Source organism: Nicotiana tomentosiformis, chromosome 8 (genome assembly GCF_000390325.3).
Source record: "Nicotiana tomentosiformis chromosome 8, ASM39032v3, whole genome shotgun sequence".
Taxonomy (NCBI): domain Eukaryota; kingdom Viridiplantae; phylum Streptophyta; class Magnoliopsida; order Solanales; family Solanaceae; genus Nicotiana; species Nicotiana tomentosiformis.
The window spans coordinates 65,070,352-65,083,991 of NC_090819.1; the positions used below are offsets into that span (position 1 = coordinate 65,070,352).

Genomic DNA, 13,640 nt, shown 5'->3' on the forward strand with positions numbered 1-13,640 from the left:
ATTCAACTTTCCCTGATAGCTTTGCTAGAGAACCTCCGCCACCTCCACCGCCTCCACCACTTCCAAATAAGAGCTTTTTATGAACTCCTGCTTCTCCACATCCACCTCTTGTCCCTATATTTTCTACTTCTCGGAGTGCTCCTCCTCCACCTCCATCTCTACCTTCTCCTCCTCGGGGCTATCTAACTGTAATTTATTAGCTCCCCCTCCCCCTCCTTTGGTCTCTTCCAAGTTCCCCCCTTTATCTCATCCACCACCACCACCACCCCCTCCCCCTCCTTTTGTCTCTTCCAAGTTCCCCCCTTTATCTCCTCCACCACCACCACCTCCCCCTCCACCTTCGGTGTCATCTAAGTGTACGCCCTTGCCTTGTGTAACTCCCCTACCTCCCCCTTCTGTCTCTCTCAAGGGCCCTCCACTTCCACTACCACCACCACCTTCATTCTCTACATCAAATAGGTCAACTCCGTTGGCACCTCCATCACCACCACCACTTCCACCTTCATCCTCTACATCAAATAGGTCAACTCCATTGGCTCATCCACTACCTCTACCTTCATCCGCTACATCAAATAGGTCATTTCCGCTGGCACTTCCACCACCACCACCTCCACCTACAAGCAATTCTAAAAGGCCACCTGCACCTCCTCCACCTCCTTTGAAAGTTCCTAGGCAAGGTTCAACTCCACGTGCACCTCCACTAGCACCAAAGGCTCCTAATGCTCCACCACCCCCTAGGCGGGCTTTGACACCCACTCCGCCTCCACCACCTTGTGGAAAGGGACATAATGTGCCACCACCACCACCTTCATCTGCTGGACGTGTAAGAGCCTCTGTAGGCTCAAATGCTCTAGGTAAAGGGCGAGGTGCAGGAGGTACTTCAATTACTCCTAAAAAAGCTTTATTGAAGCCTTTAGATTGGTTGAAAGTTACACGGGCCATGCAAAGGAGTTTATGGGCAGATACGCAAAATAAGGAAAATACATCCAGGTATGCATATTTTATTTTGGGGGATGAAATATTACAATGAGAACTTCTGGGTCATTTCAATTTAATACGCAGATCATAACATTTTCTATTTATTTTGTCTCGTTAAACTCCATTACAGGTCATCATTAGGTTAGTTCTGACCACTTTGAGTATACCCTAGCTTGCATCGGGTTTTTGTTATTTATCTCTTTGTTATGGGAAGTTCTGATCAAACCTTTTTAATGTATGTGACAGAGCACCCAAAATTGATATTACAGAGCTCGAAAATTAGTTTTCGGTGGCTTCAGCTACTGATGGAACTAGCAAAGGTGGAGCTCGACGTGGTTCCAAAATCAACAAACAAGAAAAGGTGCAATTGGCAAATTATATATGCTTTATCTTGTTTCTAGTCTCTATAATAGTTAATGTGCTGATGATTTTCTATTAAACAAGTTTATTCACTTTTTCTTAAATTTCTGAGCAAGGCACGCAATAGACATGTAGGATGAAAATGCCATGTTTCCTTTGTATATTTCACTCACTACCTTATTTGTTTTATTGGAGATACTAATTCATTTCTGTCTTTGTTCCCTTCCTCTGGCACTCACTCTCACTTGAGAGTGCTTTATGTGTTAATAACATTTTTCGCTTACATGTGTGAACATTTTTCACTTTAGGCTCAAATTAAACCTTAAACTCCTCCGGTCTGCAGAAGTGGATATGTAATGGAGGATACTATAATCTAGCTCATCCACTTTCTTCTCCTTCCTCTTTATTCCTTGCATGGACAAGGAAGCTGAATCTTATCTTAGTTAGCTAATCCTTCTCCTATTGATACTCCTTACTTTCCTCTTAGCCAAATAGGCACAGTGGTTCTTAATGATGCTTGCTGCACTTGACTAATGGTAATTGAGCGTAGAAGTTACATTTATACATGGCACTGTAATTCATAGATTTATATCAAATCATCTGTCATTGAAGGGGAGCCTTGGCGTAACTGGTAAAGTTACCGCTATATGACCAGAAGGTCACGGGTTCGAGTCGTGGAAACAGTCTCTTGCAGAAATACAGGGTAAGGCTGCATACGATAGACCCTTGTTGTCCGGCTCTTCCCCATACCCCGCACATAGCGGGAGCTTAGTGCACCGGGCTGCCCTTTTATATCAAATCATATGTCATCAGTTGCCCATGCAATTATGCTTTTTCTTCTTGCCCAAATAAAACATTTGACATTGTGTCTTTGCCTATTCTGAAAATGCATGAATGCCAAGATAGTGTTGAATTTGCACATTTATAAGGTCAAAAGATATATGAAAGCATCAATAATCTTCCATGACTAGTAGTGTAAGCTGAGTTTGTTGTTGTTGTTGACTAGTACATGTAAGATGATTGTTTTAATGATTTAAACTCAAGAGGAGTTTAGAAGTAAAGACACACCTAAATTGCTACTAGTGCCAAATTACCATGATATTCTTGAAGTACTTGGTAGGACTGTACTCTGGCTAACTAACAGTGTTGTAACTCAATATCAGTAGTGTAAGAAAGTACGGGAGAAAATATGTTATTGATATTGGATGTTCAATACAATACAAGAGGTCCTTATTTATAGCTATACTATACAAGGACATACTACACCTATTCCAATGTGGGACAAGACTACACTATATACATAGTTGTAAACTAATACACCCCATCAAGCCGGTGCATACAAATCATATGTACCGAGCTTGCTACATATATAATCAATACGAAGACCAGTGAGAGACTTGGTGAAAATATCTACAAGTTGATCATTCGACCTCACAAACTTTGTAGAAATCTCTCTTGAAAGTATCTTTTCTCTGACAAAGTGACAATCAATCTCAATGTGTTTAGTTCTCTCATGGGACACCGGATTTGATGCAATATGAAGGGCAGCTTGATTATCGCACACAAGTTCCATCCGATTGATTTCACCAAATTTCAACTCCTTGAGCAATTGTTTGGTCCAGATTAGCTCATATTTTGCCATAGCCATTGCTCGATATTCTGCTTCTGCACTAGACCGAGCAACTACATTCTGTTTCTTGCTCTTCCAGGACACCAAATTGCCTCCTACTAAAATATAATATCCAGATGTAGAACGTTTATCAGAAGGTGATCATGCCCAATTATCATCTGAGTATCCAACGATCTGCTCATGACCTTAATCCTCAAACAGTAACCCTTTACTTGGAGCCGATTTTATATACCGAATAATATGGACAACTATATTCCAATGACTATTATAGGGAGAATTCATAAACTGACTTATAATACTCATAGGATAAGAAATGTCAGGTCTAGTCATTGTGAGATAATTTAATTTTCCAACCAGCCACCTATAGCTTGCAGGATCGCTAAGCGGCTCCCCCTGTCTTGGCAGAAGTTTAGACTTTAGATTCATTGGAGTGTCAACAGGTCTGCAACATATCATCCTTGTCTCCTCAAGAATGTCTAAAGCATATTTTCTTTGAGAAATAACAATACCTGAGCTAGACTGGGCAACCTCAATACCTAGAAAGTACTTCAATCTGCCTAGATCCTTGGTTTGGAAGTGCTGGAAGAGATGCGGCTTCAGATTGGTAATACCATCCTGATCATTGCCAGTAATAACAATATCGTCAACATAGACTACCAGATAAATACAAAGACTTGTAGCAGAGTGCCTATAAAATACAGAGTGATTAGTTTCACTACGAGTCATGCCAAACTCCTGGATAACCGTGTTGAAGTTACCAAACCAGGATCAAGGATGCTTTAGACCATAAAGTGACCGACGCAAGAGACATACAAGGCCACGAGACTCCCCCTGAGCAACAAAACCAGGTGGTTGCTCCATATAAACCTCATCCTCAAGATCACCGTGAAGAAAGGCATTCTTAATGTCTAGCTGATAGAGGGGCCAATGACCGACCGCATCCATGGATAGAAAAAGGCGGACTCAAGCCACTTTAGCCACGGGAGAGAAGGTATCACTGTAATCGAGTCCAAATATCAGAGTATATCCTTTGGCAATAAGACAGGCCTTAAGTCGATCAATCTGTCTATCGGGACCAACTTTGACTGCATAAACCCAACGACAACCAACAGTATATTTACCTGAGGGAATATGAGCAAGCTCCCAAGTACACTTGTATGTAAAGCAGACATCTCGTCACTCATAGCATGTCGCTATCCTAGATGAGACAAAGCTTCACCTGTAGACTTAGGGATGGAAACTGAGGACAAAGAAGATATAAAAGCATAATGGGGAGATGACAAACGATGATAACTCAAACCGACATAATGAGGATTAGGGTTAAGGGTAGTCTGTATACCTTTCCGAAGTGCAATCGGTATACTAAGAGCAGGGTCCGCAGTAGGAGTAGGGTCAGGTGCAGGATGAGAACCTGTTGGGCCTGATGTAGGGCGCGAACGACGATGATAAGTCAAGAGTGGTGTTCCTGTGGCTGGGGAACTAGGAGGAACAACACTAGACTCCTCAACGGTTGGTATGAGTGAAACCTCTGTGGTCGAAGGTGGAGGAGGAGCTATAGTAAACTTCTCAAAGGTCGGTATAGGTAAGACCTCAGATATATCATAGTGGTCAGCAGATGTAAAGAAAGGTTTAGACTAAAAAAATGTGACGTCAGCTGACATAAAGTACCTACGAAGATCTGGAGAATAACAACGATATCCCTTCTGAATAAGAGAATAACCAAGGAAGATACACTTGAGAGCACGAGGAGCTAAGTTATCTTTCCTAGGGGCTAAGTTATGAACAAAACACGTTCTCCCAAAAACACGGGTTGGAAGAGAGTATAAGGGTGACTGGGGAAACAATACTGAATGCGGAATCTGATCCTTGATGGGAGATGAAGGCATCCGATTAATCAAATAACAAGCTGTGAGAACTACATCGCCCCAAAAATGCAACAGAACACGAGATTCAATTAGAAGTGTACGGGCAGTCTCAATAAGGTGCCTATTCTTTCTCTCAGCAACCCCATTTTTCTGAGGAGTATAAGGACAAGATGTCTGATGAATAATTCCTTGAGAAGTCATAAACTGCTAAAACTGAGAAGATAAATATTCTAAGGCATTATCACTAGGAAAAATGCGAATAGAAACACCAAATTGGTTTTTGATTTCAGCACAGAAACTCTGGAATATAGAAAATAACTCAGAACGATCTTTCATTAAGAAAAGCCAAATACATCTTGAATAATAATCAATAAAACTAACAAAATAACGAAATCCCAAGGATGAACTGACTCTACAACTAAGGAGAAGACTGACTCTGCATGACTCTCAACACTATATAAAAAGGAGGCTCGGGTATGTTTCCCAAGCTGACACGACTCACAATCTAATGTAGACAAACTAAATAAACTAGGCACCATCTTCTGAAGTGTGGATAAACTCGGATGTCCTAAATATCTGTGGATTAGATTTGCAGGATCTGTAACTAGACATGTTGTGGAAGGACTGAGTGAGTTAAGGTAGTAAAGGCCTTTTGATTCACGTCCTGTACCAATTGTCTGTCTCGTACTGCGGTCCTACATAATAAAAAAATCATCAATAAAATATATACCACAATGGAGGGCACGAGTCAAACGACTAAGAGATGCAAGACTAAAAGGACAGCCAGGGATATAAATAACGGAATCAAGGGTGATAGAAGACAATGGATTAGCTTGTCCAACTCCTTTTCCCTTAGTTTGACATCCATTGGCTAAAGTAACAGTGGGAAGAGACTGTGAATATACAATATTTGACAAAAATGATATATTATCAGCGATGTGATCAGAAGCGCCTAAGTCCATGACCCATGGGTCAAGAGTACTAGACTAAACACAAGAAAAAGAATTACCAGTAATAGAAGTATCGGTCTGAGCAACTGAGGCTACTTGTGGAGATGTCTGCTTACTTGCTCGATACTGAAGGAGCTCATTATATTCTTCTTTAGATAAATAAAATCCCTGGTTACTTGTAGTCTCGATCTGAGCAATGTAAGCATTTTTGAGTGGACAACCATGTAAGGAATAACACATTTTACGAGTGTGTCCAAGTTTGTGACAATAAGAACACTTGGGTCTAGATCTTCCAGAACGACCTCCTCCTCGTCTATGATCCATAGTTTGAGATGTCCGAACATCCACTGTTTGGGATACAAGAACAGAGGAATCAAGTATCTGTGATGAGATCACTAGGTGACTTGGTGCTGCAGCAAGGCGGAATAATCGAGAAAATAATTCATCAACTGTCGGGATAGTCGGACTAGCCAAAATCTGATCGCGTACTGAATCAAGATCATTAGGAAGTCCAGCGAGGGTAAGAATGAGAAATATCTTTTGTCGCTGCTCTTGTTGTTTTTCAACACTAGCAGAAACTGGCATCAACTTCTTAAATTCCTCCATGACTGCCTGTAGTTGACCCAAATAAGTAGACATATCTAATTCATGCTTCTTTAAGTTTGTCATCCGCGATATCACATCATAGAAGCGATATATGTCATTAGTGTATAAGGTGTGTGCCTTTGACCAAATCAAATAAAATGTCTGGAATGGACAAAATAAGGGCATCAACTTGGAATCAATAGATCGCCACAAGATGCTACATAATTGAGCATCGATCTTTGCCCAAAGTGCTATTGCCTTTTCATCTCCTTCGCTAGACTGTTTGATTAGATGATCTTGAACGCCTTGGCTTTTACACCACAACTCGACAGATGAAGCCCAAGCTAAGTAGTTTGAACCTCCCATTAAAGGTTCCGAGATAATAATAACACTAAAGCTTTCAGAACTCATGTTTCTAGACCCTAAAGCATCAAATCCCAAAGACATCATTGCAAATTATTACCAAATAAGAGAAAGAATCAATTGTAATTCACTAAAACAGAGTAAGGGAACATAGAAACAAAATAAGGAAATATTGTAGCTGCCGGAATCTTAATGTAGCTGTCGGAATAGTATTGTAGCTGCCGGAAAAAACTCAAAGTGGTCGGAATGAAATGAAAACAATAAGGGTAGGATCGGAATTACCAGGCGACCCAACTGTTCTGAAGGAAGTTTTTCAAAAAATGGCCGGAAGTGATCGTACGCGCCGGCGCGTGAGCTTCTGGTGGTGCGTGAGGAGACTGTTGCAGGAGATTTTCACTAGGGTTTGGTCGTCGGACAGTGAAGACTCTTGTGGTAGTGTTGGATTTTGCACAACACTGACGGAGACGAAGCAGACGCAAAACAACCTTAAAAAGAGTCGCCGGAAAAAGATTTCTGCTGACTGATTTCTCTTCCCGGAATCGCTGGAATTTATGCATAGCGATAAATCTCTCACAATTGTTCTGATTCCATGTGAGAAAGCACGGGAGAAAATATGTTATTGATATTGGATGTTTAATACAATACAAGAGGTCCTTATTTATAGTTATACTATGCAAAGACATACTACTCATATTCCAATGTGAGACAAGACTATACTATATACATAGACTATACTATATACCTAGCAAGTAGTAAATCCGATCTAGAAATAGAATATTGCCACCCCGTGACCTTCACTTTCAATGCACCTAGTATTGGATGAAAATTCAAAAGTTCTCTTGCTTGTTTCCTTGGGCAGCTGTGTTACCTCCACTTTGGACTTCCCAAAACACGTAATTTCCACCCACCCAGCTAATGGCTTCTGCGCCAACATAGAAGTGGTATGAGACAGTCTTGTGACGAGTCAAATCTATTGAGGATACTATAACCTTCTTCATGTATATTTTATGTCTTTTTCTTTTTTCAAAAATGAAAAGTAAGTGAAGTTACTCTTGGAGTAATAGCCAAGTCCTCAGTTATGGCCAAATTGGAAGGTTAGGGATGCCTCTTGGACTCATTGTCCTGATAGGCATTATCAAGCAAGTTTTTCGCGTAGTTAGGAGAATGTTGTAGGATGAGTATAGATCTCTTTCTTTCACTAGTTAAATAAAGATAATAAGAATTTTGGATAGGTTTTAAAGAGGGTTTTTAGTGGTAAGTTGTGGCTAACAATGTGGAAAAGAAGTTGAAAGTAAGACCTTAAATGGGTTTAACATAGGCGAAGTTTGGAAGCAAGCATTCCAAGAGAGAGAAGAACTTATGGTTGCTGGACACATATATGAATGATGAAATGATGAACTTTGGGTGGAAAAGTTCTACTTTTTTCCATCTCAGAGGTAACACCATTTCTGTTTCAGGAAAGTTAAGTTAGTTATCTTTGACCGAATATGGAGGGATATCATGGTGGTAAGGTCCTTCACCACAGATCATGAGGTTGAGGGTTCGAGTCACCAAGTGGTAAAGAGGGGAATACCACTTGGGCCTCCTAGGTAGAGGTAGTAGGTTTGGAGGATGGGGTCCATCATATCAAGAAAATTTCAAATGGTTATCTTTTGAAAATTTCTTAGAAGTTGTTTTATTAGTTTGTAAAATAAATTCATGTAGCAAAGTCATTTTTATAGGTTGCGATACATGTCTAGATGGATTAGAATGAAAGGGTTGCGGAGGCTGTGCTCTAACATAGACGTGTCCCGTTGGGATGGCCATTGACCATGAATGAATTGCAGTTCACTTGCTACATAATTTATCTGTTAGTGCTAACTTGGGAAGAGATAAATCTCTTCTATAGAAAGAAACATTTACTTTAAAGCTTTCACTATATATTATGAGATCACTATGGAATAATTGGTGAACAGTGTATTGGATGTTGGCTTCTTTTTCTTCCTGAGGTATGGGAGTCCATTTTACAGAACTCCCTCTGTTTGTAGTGAAAGACTGGAAGTGTTAAATTTTGGTTTAACTTGTTAAAGAACGGGAATTATTTCTTAACAAATGCTTTTGTCAGGTCGATTTGCGCAAGGCGTACAATTGCGAAATCATGCTTACAAAAATCAAGATTCAATTGCCTGATATGCTGGTGAGTTCTTTTAGCATCTTCTTGTTTCTACTATCAACTTCAAAATTTAATCTCTTGCACTAGTTTATGTATCCTAGTCCACAGGTCGGTCTTTCGACCAAACCTTTTTATTGTTTATCATATGAAATAATTATATTAGTTAATCTCTACTTGGGTTTAGGACAATCAGAAACTTTTGAAATCGAGCTACTTATAATTTTAAAAGTGACACAAATTAAACTACCAAAAAAAGTAATAATGAGTCGTTATGTTTTTATCAATTGTGATCAAGTAACAAATAACATATACATTTGAATGTATATACTGTAAGACTTTATTTTCCAAAAGGTTACAATTTAGTATATTGGTTCTTGTCCCTTTGTGGAGGTTGAAGATTAGGGTAGAAGGTTAGGGTAGTCGCGTTTCCCTTTGTCTTTCCTAGTTCGATAGTATTAGTGTTAGTACGGTACCCTTTTCTCACAGTGTGGGATAATATTGGGTATGTTGTTGTTATTGTTACGGTACCCTTTTATCCTTAGTTTGCTATTATCGTATTTCTTGCCCTGTTATTACTTGCCATCGGTACTTCCGTGGTTTGCTAGCAGTACTTCGTTCGTATTCTTGTTTGCTACCTTGGATTTAGTTTTCTAAATATATTGTCTTGCTATTACTTGCTATTGGTACCTCTTTCATATTCTCTGTTGCTATCGTCGATTTAGTTTTCTAATTATATTGTCTTGTTATTACTTGCTATTAGGGCTTCTTTCACCTTCTTTAGCCGAGAGTCTATCGGAAACAGTCTCTCTGTCCTTCCAGTGTAGGGGTAAGGTTGCGTACATCCTACCCTCCCCAGACCCTACTTGTGGAAAAAAACCCATATTGTTGTTGTTGTTGTGGTTCTTGTCCCTTTGTACATTTGCTAAATCTATAGAAGTATCTGATGAACCAAATAGATACAATATTATGCAAAAATATTGAATCATCATCATGGGTTTGACAAAAAGATGGTTCTTAACAAATAAAGAATAAGATCACAGTATGTCTTGAACTCTAAATTGAAAGTGAAATATCTTTATTTTTTCTTAAAAAAGAATGATATACTGAATAACTATCTATATTTCTACTCAATAAAAGAACGAAGAACGAATCCCAAATTAGTCGGGGTTAGCTATGTGAATCATCTGTATCCATATTGCTCTATGCCAGCCGTCAGGCCTTATTCAAAAGAGCTATGGTAGTTCGACTATTATTATGAGAGCCGTTAACATATCACAATTCTCCTCGTAATTCAATTTCAAGTTAGTTATGCTTTTCTCATATAGGTGGAGTTCAATGAGCACCTAAGAGTGTGGCCCAGTGGTCAATGAGGTGGGAGAGGCCCTAGGATTTTAGTTCAAATACGAACAGAGGCAAAAAGTTAAGAGGCAGTTTCTCTCATCTGATTAAATTTTGGGGGCAGAGTTACCCATACCTATGCCGATAGGAGGTATCATGTACCCTATAGATTAGTGGAGGTGCGCGCACAAGTAGGACGGGGCACCATTGTCATTGAAAAAAAAAAGAAATAGACAGAGTTCAATGAAATGTAAAAAGAGAAAATGAGTTATAAATATATTATGAAAATAGAAGTTACTGAAGAAAGAACTAGCTGTAGAACTACTGATCAAAAAGACATACTTATTCTTTTATATTTTTAACAACTTTAGAGAGTTGAAAAGATCATGTAATTTCACCAGACTTGAGGAGATCAAAATTAAATGTTAAACTCAATTGATATATTTCTGCTGAAATTCAAAAGAATCACTATAGATATTGTATAAAATATTTTACCCTTTGGCTTTGTCGTCAAATCGTATTGTAGTAATGCACAGTAATAATATGCCGATTCATGCATGTGTTCAGTCAGCGTGGTGAACATTCTTTAGGGATGCTCATGCATGGTTTCTTAGGATGGTTTTTTGTTTGTCTTTTTTGAGTTTTAATGGAGGTAGGCTGAAATGAATGAAATATTTACCCTGAATCTGCTTTACTAATACAACAACTACGCATCAGTCCCAAGTTAGGGTTGGCTATATGAGTCCCCACAGACCATGTTACTCCATTTAAACTCATCTCATGCCAATATTATTATGCGAATACAAATAGGATTTCTTTTTACTAAAAATTTCTGAATTTCTGACAAATTAGTATATGCATGTTTTACAGAATGCTGTTTTGGCTTTGGATTCGTCAGCTCTGGACATTGATCAAGTCGAAAATCTTATTAAGTTTTGCCCAACAAAAGAAGAAATGGAGACACTAAGGGTACTATCCCGTTCTCATCCTGGCAGTGCTTGCCTATCATGGCAAAGTTTAGATCACAATAATATTTGTGTATTATGCATCTATTCATTTATTTTGAGTTCATTCATAATGTTAGAGATATCTTCTGAAATTAGCTTCAATTTTTGTTTAAGTCTCCTCGTTTAGAGAAATTTTGTTTAACTCTCCTCGTTTAGAGACATAATTCACATTGAAGTTCTTACCAATGGTACTTTGGAGCCAAGACCAACACATTCACCTTTTGCATTTGTATTTGATTTTAGAACACTAGTTCAGCAAGTCATTGGAGCCAGTGGCCTATGATTTTGTTGATGTGCCTTTTGTGTAAGTAGCTGTGCAGATTGATGCCCATAATTGAATGACCCATTTGGCAGTTGCATGCTTATATGGAGTATGTACTTGCATCTATGATGTGCAAGCTTACGTTTGATGACTCCCTTTCCTGGTGTCTGTGGATGTGTATATCATAGTCTGTTGTGTATACTTGTTTCTGCTTGATTTCGCTTACCTTTATGAATTTAATTGTGCTAGTTTCTTAATACTTGCCATTTAACAACTAAAAGTTAATTTTGGTTTCAAAATTTGATCTTACTGTTTATGTTCTATTTTCCAGAACTATAATGAGGACAAGGAAATGCTTGGAAAGTGTGAGCAGGTCTTCTCCATTTTGACTATATATATATGGGAAACTACAAAATTCTTTAGCCTCTAAGTTATGAGTAATTAACTGGATTAATAACTGTTTCAGTTTTTCCTGGAGCTGATGAAGGTCCCACGAGTTGAGTCCAAGTTAAGAGTGTTTTCATTTACTATCACTTTTTTCTAATCAGGTATTCGCTCTTGTACTTGTTAGTGAACCAATGTCTATGCACTCTGCCATTGATTTTTCTGTTGACTGTAATATCTTGAATTGTTCAGGTGACTGACTTGAGAACTAACCTAAGTACAATTAACAATGCTACTAGAGAGGTACTTTTAATACCTTATGAAGTTTGATTTGGCACATTCTGATTTCAACTGGATTCTAACTGCATTTCCTGATCGAGTAGGTGAAAGAATCTATCAAACTATGTCAAATAATGCAGACCATTCTAACATTGGGAAATGCACTGAATCAGGGTACAGCACGAGGTACAAGTTTCTAAGATCTGGATTTTCATACAAAATAGATTAGTTGTTTGGCTGTGAATAATATCTTTGTTTTTGTAATTACATTGCAGGATCTGCTGTAGGGTTCAAATTGGACAGTCTTCTTAAGCTTTCTGACACTCGTGCTACAAACAACAAAATGACCTTGATGCATTATCTGTGCAAGGTAGAACTATTGTGTTATGATGCCTTTCTGTTTTTACCTTTATGTAAAGTTGCATCATTTTAGATCATACTTGTTTCCTGGAAATTTCTTTTAATCTTGTTGTAATTGCACAAAGACTGTAATTATTTGTTGCTGTTTTTTCTCTATTAAATGTCAGGATGTTACTTTAGATATGCAAGCTTGAGCTCTAAGGTAGTATATATCAATTAGCTGTAAATTGAGAGAGATTGAAGGTGACTTAAGCTTAAGTTGAGTTAGTTTAGTTTGGCTCAGTGATGATTGATGAGTGGCTCAAGATTGAGTTGACAAAGTGCGAAGTTTATCTGAGCTCTGAGTCATAACCTGCCAAAAATATTTTGCACATGCTACAAGGGCTAAGGTGGCCATGGACGGGGCTAACTGAGAGGATTTCAAGGTTTCAACATTCAACATCAAATGATTGTTTGTTTAAGTTTAATAATAAAATAAGCGCAATCGGGGAAGCATTGGCATGGTGCATGGCCGTCACACGTGGTAGTGTTGGCACAAGAGGATGTGCGATGATGGAGCATGCACAAGGCGTGGTGACCAACGGCGGTGAAGCACGAGCGGGAGCCATAGCGTACAAGCAAGGCTTACATCATAAGTGTGGCATGGTGCCTGACAAGGGCAAGGTATATGCGCGAGGCTAAACGCCCATGGATAGCGCATGTCATACACGTGGTGTGATGCGCGAGGATGATAAGGTACATGTCAAGGGACGGGCGTCCAATAATGGCGAGGTTCGCACAGTGTTATCAAAGGTGCGCTTAAAGCGCGCTTAAGCCCTAAAGCGAGGCTCAAAACATGTTGAGCGCTTCGCCTCGCTTAGTGGGCGCTTCAGTGTTGTCATCAAAGCTCTAAGGTGTACTTTTCCTTGCCAATGAGTGTAATCCTGAAGAGGCGTCACCAAACAGTAATTAAAGCCTGCGCTTTATTTGTGCTTTGCGCCTAAAGCCTCAACATACCGTAGAGCTTTTTGCGCTTTTCATCTTTGATAACAATGGTTTGCCCGGGTGATATGGAAGAATGACCAATAATATGCCAAGGAGGCTTGAGGGGGTTAGCATACAGGGATGTGACACGGAATGCAATGGGT

The 13,640-nt window shown here is 39.2% G+C and overlaps 3 protein-coding genes across 3 annotated transcripts; 1 reads left to right on the forward strand and 2 right to left on the reverse strand.

Moving 5' to 3' along the window:
- Nucleotides 1-246: 246 nt before the first annotated feature.
- Nucleotides 247-942, reverse strand: LOC138897609 (putative glycine-rich cell wall structural protein 1). Its single transcript, XM_070183601.1, has 2 exons — nt 555-942; nt 247-509 (listed from the first exon to the last, which is right to left on the reverse strand). The coding sequence occupies exons 1-2, from the start codon at nt 940-942 to the stop codon at nt 247-249; spliced, it is 651 nt and encodes a 216-aa protein (XP_070039702.1).
- A 2,989-nt stretch (nt 943-3,931) lies between these two features.
- LOC138897610 (uncharacterized) lies at nt 3,932-6,815 on the reverse strand. The gene is made up of 3 exons (XM_070183602.1): nt 5,843-6,815; nt 5,564-5,785; nt 3,932-4,053 (listed from the first exon to the last, which is right to left on the reverse strand). Exons 1-3 carry the CDS (start codon nt 6,813-6,815, stop codon nt 3,932-3,934), a joined length of 1,317 nt encoding a protein of 438 aa, XP_070039703.1.
- A 678-nt stretch (nt 6,816-7,493) lies between these two features.
- On the forward strand, nt 7,494-13,640 carry LOC104095368 (formin-like protein 21b). The gene is made up of 7 exons (XM_070182401.1): nt 7,494-8,907; nt 11,092-11,190; nt 11,822-11,863; nt 11,957-12,038; nt 12,127-12,177; nt 12,258-12,339; nt 12,429-13,640. Exons 1-4 carry the CDS (start codon nt 8,869-8,871, stop codon nt 12,032-12,034), a joined length of 258 nt encoding a protein of 85 aa, XP_070038502.1. The 5' UTR covers nt 7,494-8,868; the 3' UTR covers nt 12,035-12,038; nt 12,127-12,177; nt 12,258-12,339; nt 12,429-13,640.

Coding starts and splice junctions, on each gene's coding strand:
- LOC138897609 (XM_070183601.1), bottom strand. CDS start 942: ATGGCCCGTGTAACTTTCAACCAATCTAAAGGCTTCAATAAAGCTTTT. Junction 510..554: donor ATTTGATGTAGCGGATGAAG/GTAGAGGTAGTG, acceptor TATTTGATGTAG/AGGATGAAGGTGGAAGTGGT.
- LOC138897610 (XM_070183602.1), bottom strand. CDS start 6,815: ATGTCTTTGGGATTTGATGCTTTAGGGTCTAGAAACATGAGTTCTGAA. Junction 5,786..5,842: donor GACCGATACTTCTATTACTG/GTAATTCTTTTT, acceptor TCATGGACTTAG/GCGCTTCTGATCACATCGCT. Junction 4,054..5,563: donor GACTCGTGCCCTCCATTGTG/GTATATATTTTA, acceptor GGGTTTATGCAG/TCAAAGTTGGTCCCGATAGA.
- LOC104095368 (XM_070182401.1), top strand. CDS start 8,869: ATGCTTACAAAAATCAAGATTCAATTGCCTGATATGCTG. Junction 8,908..11,091: donor TTCAATTGCCTGATATGCTG/GTGAGTTCTTTT, acceptor CATGTTTTACAG/AATGCTGTTTTGGCTTTGGA. Junction 11,191..11,821: donor AAGAAATGGAGACACTAAGG/GTACTATCCCGT, acceptor TCTATTTTCCAG/AACTATAATGAGGACAAGGA.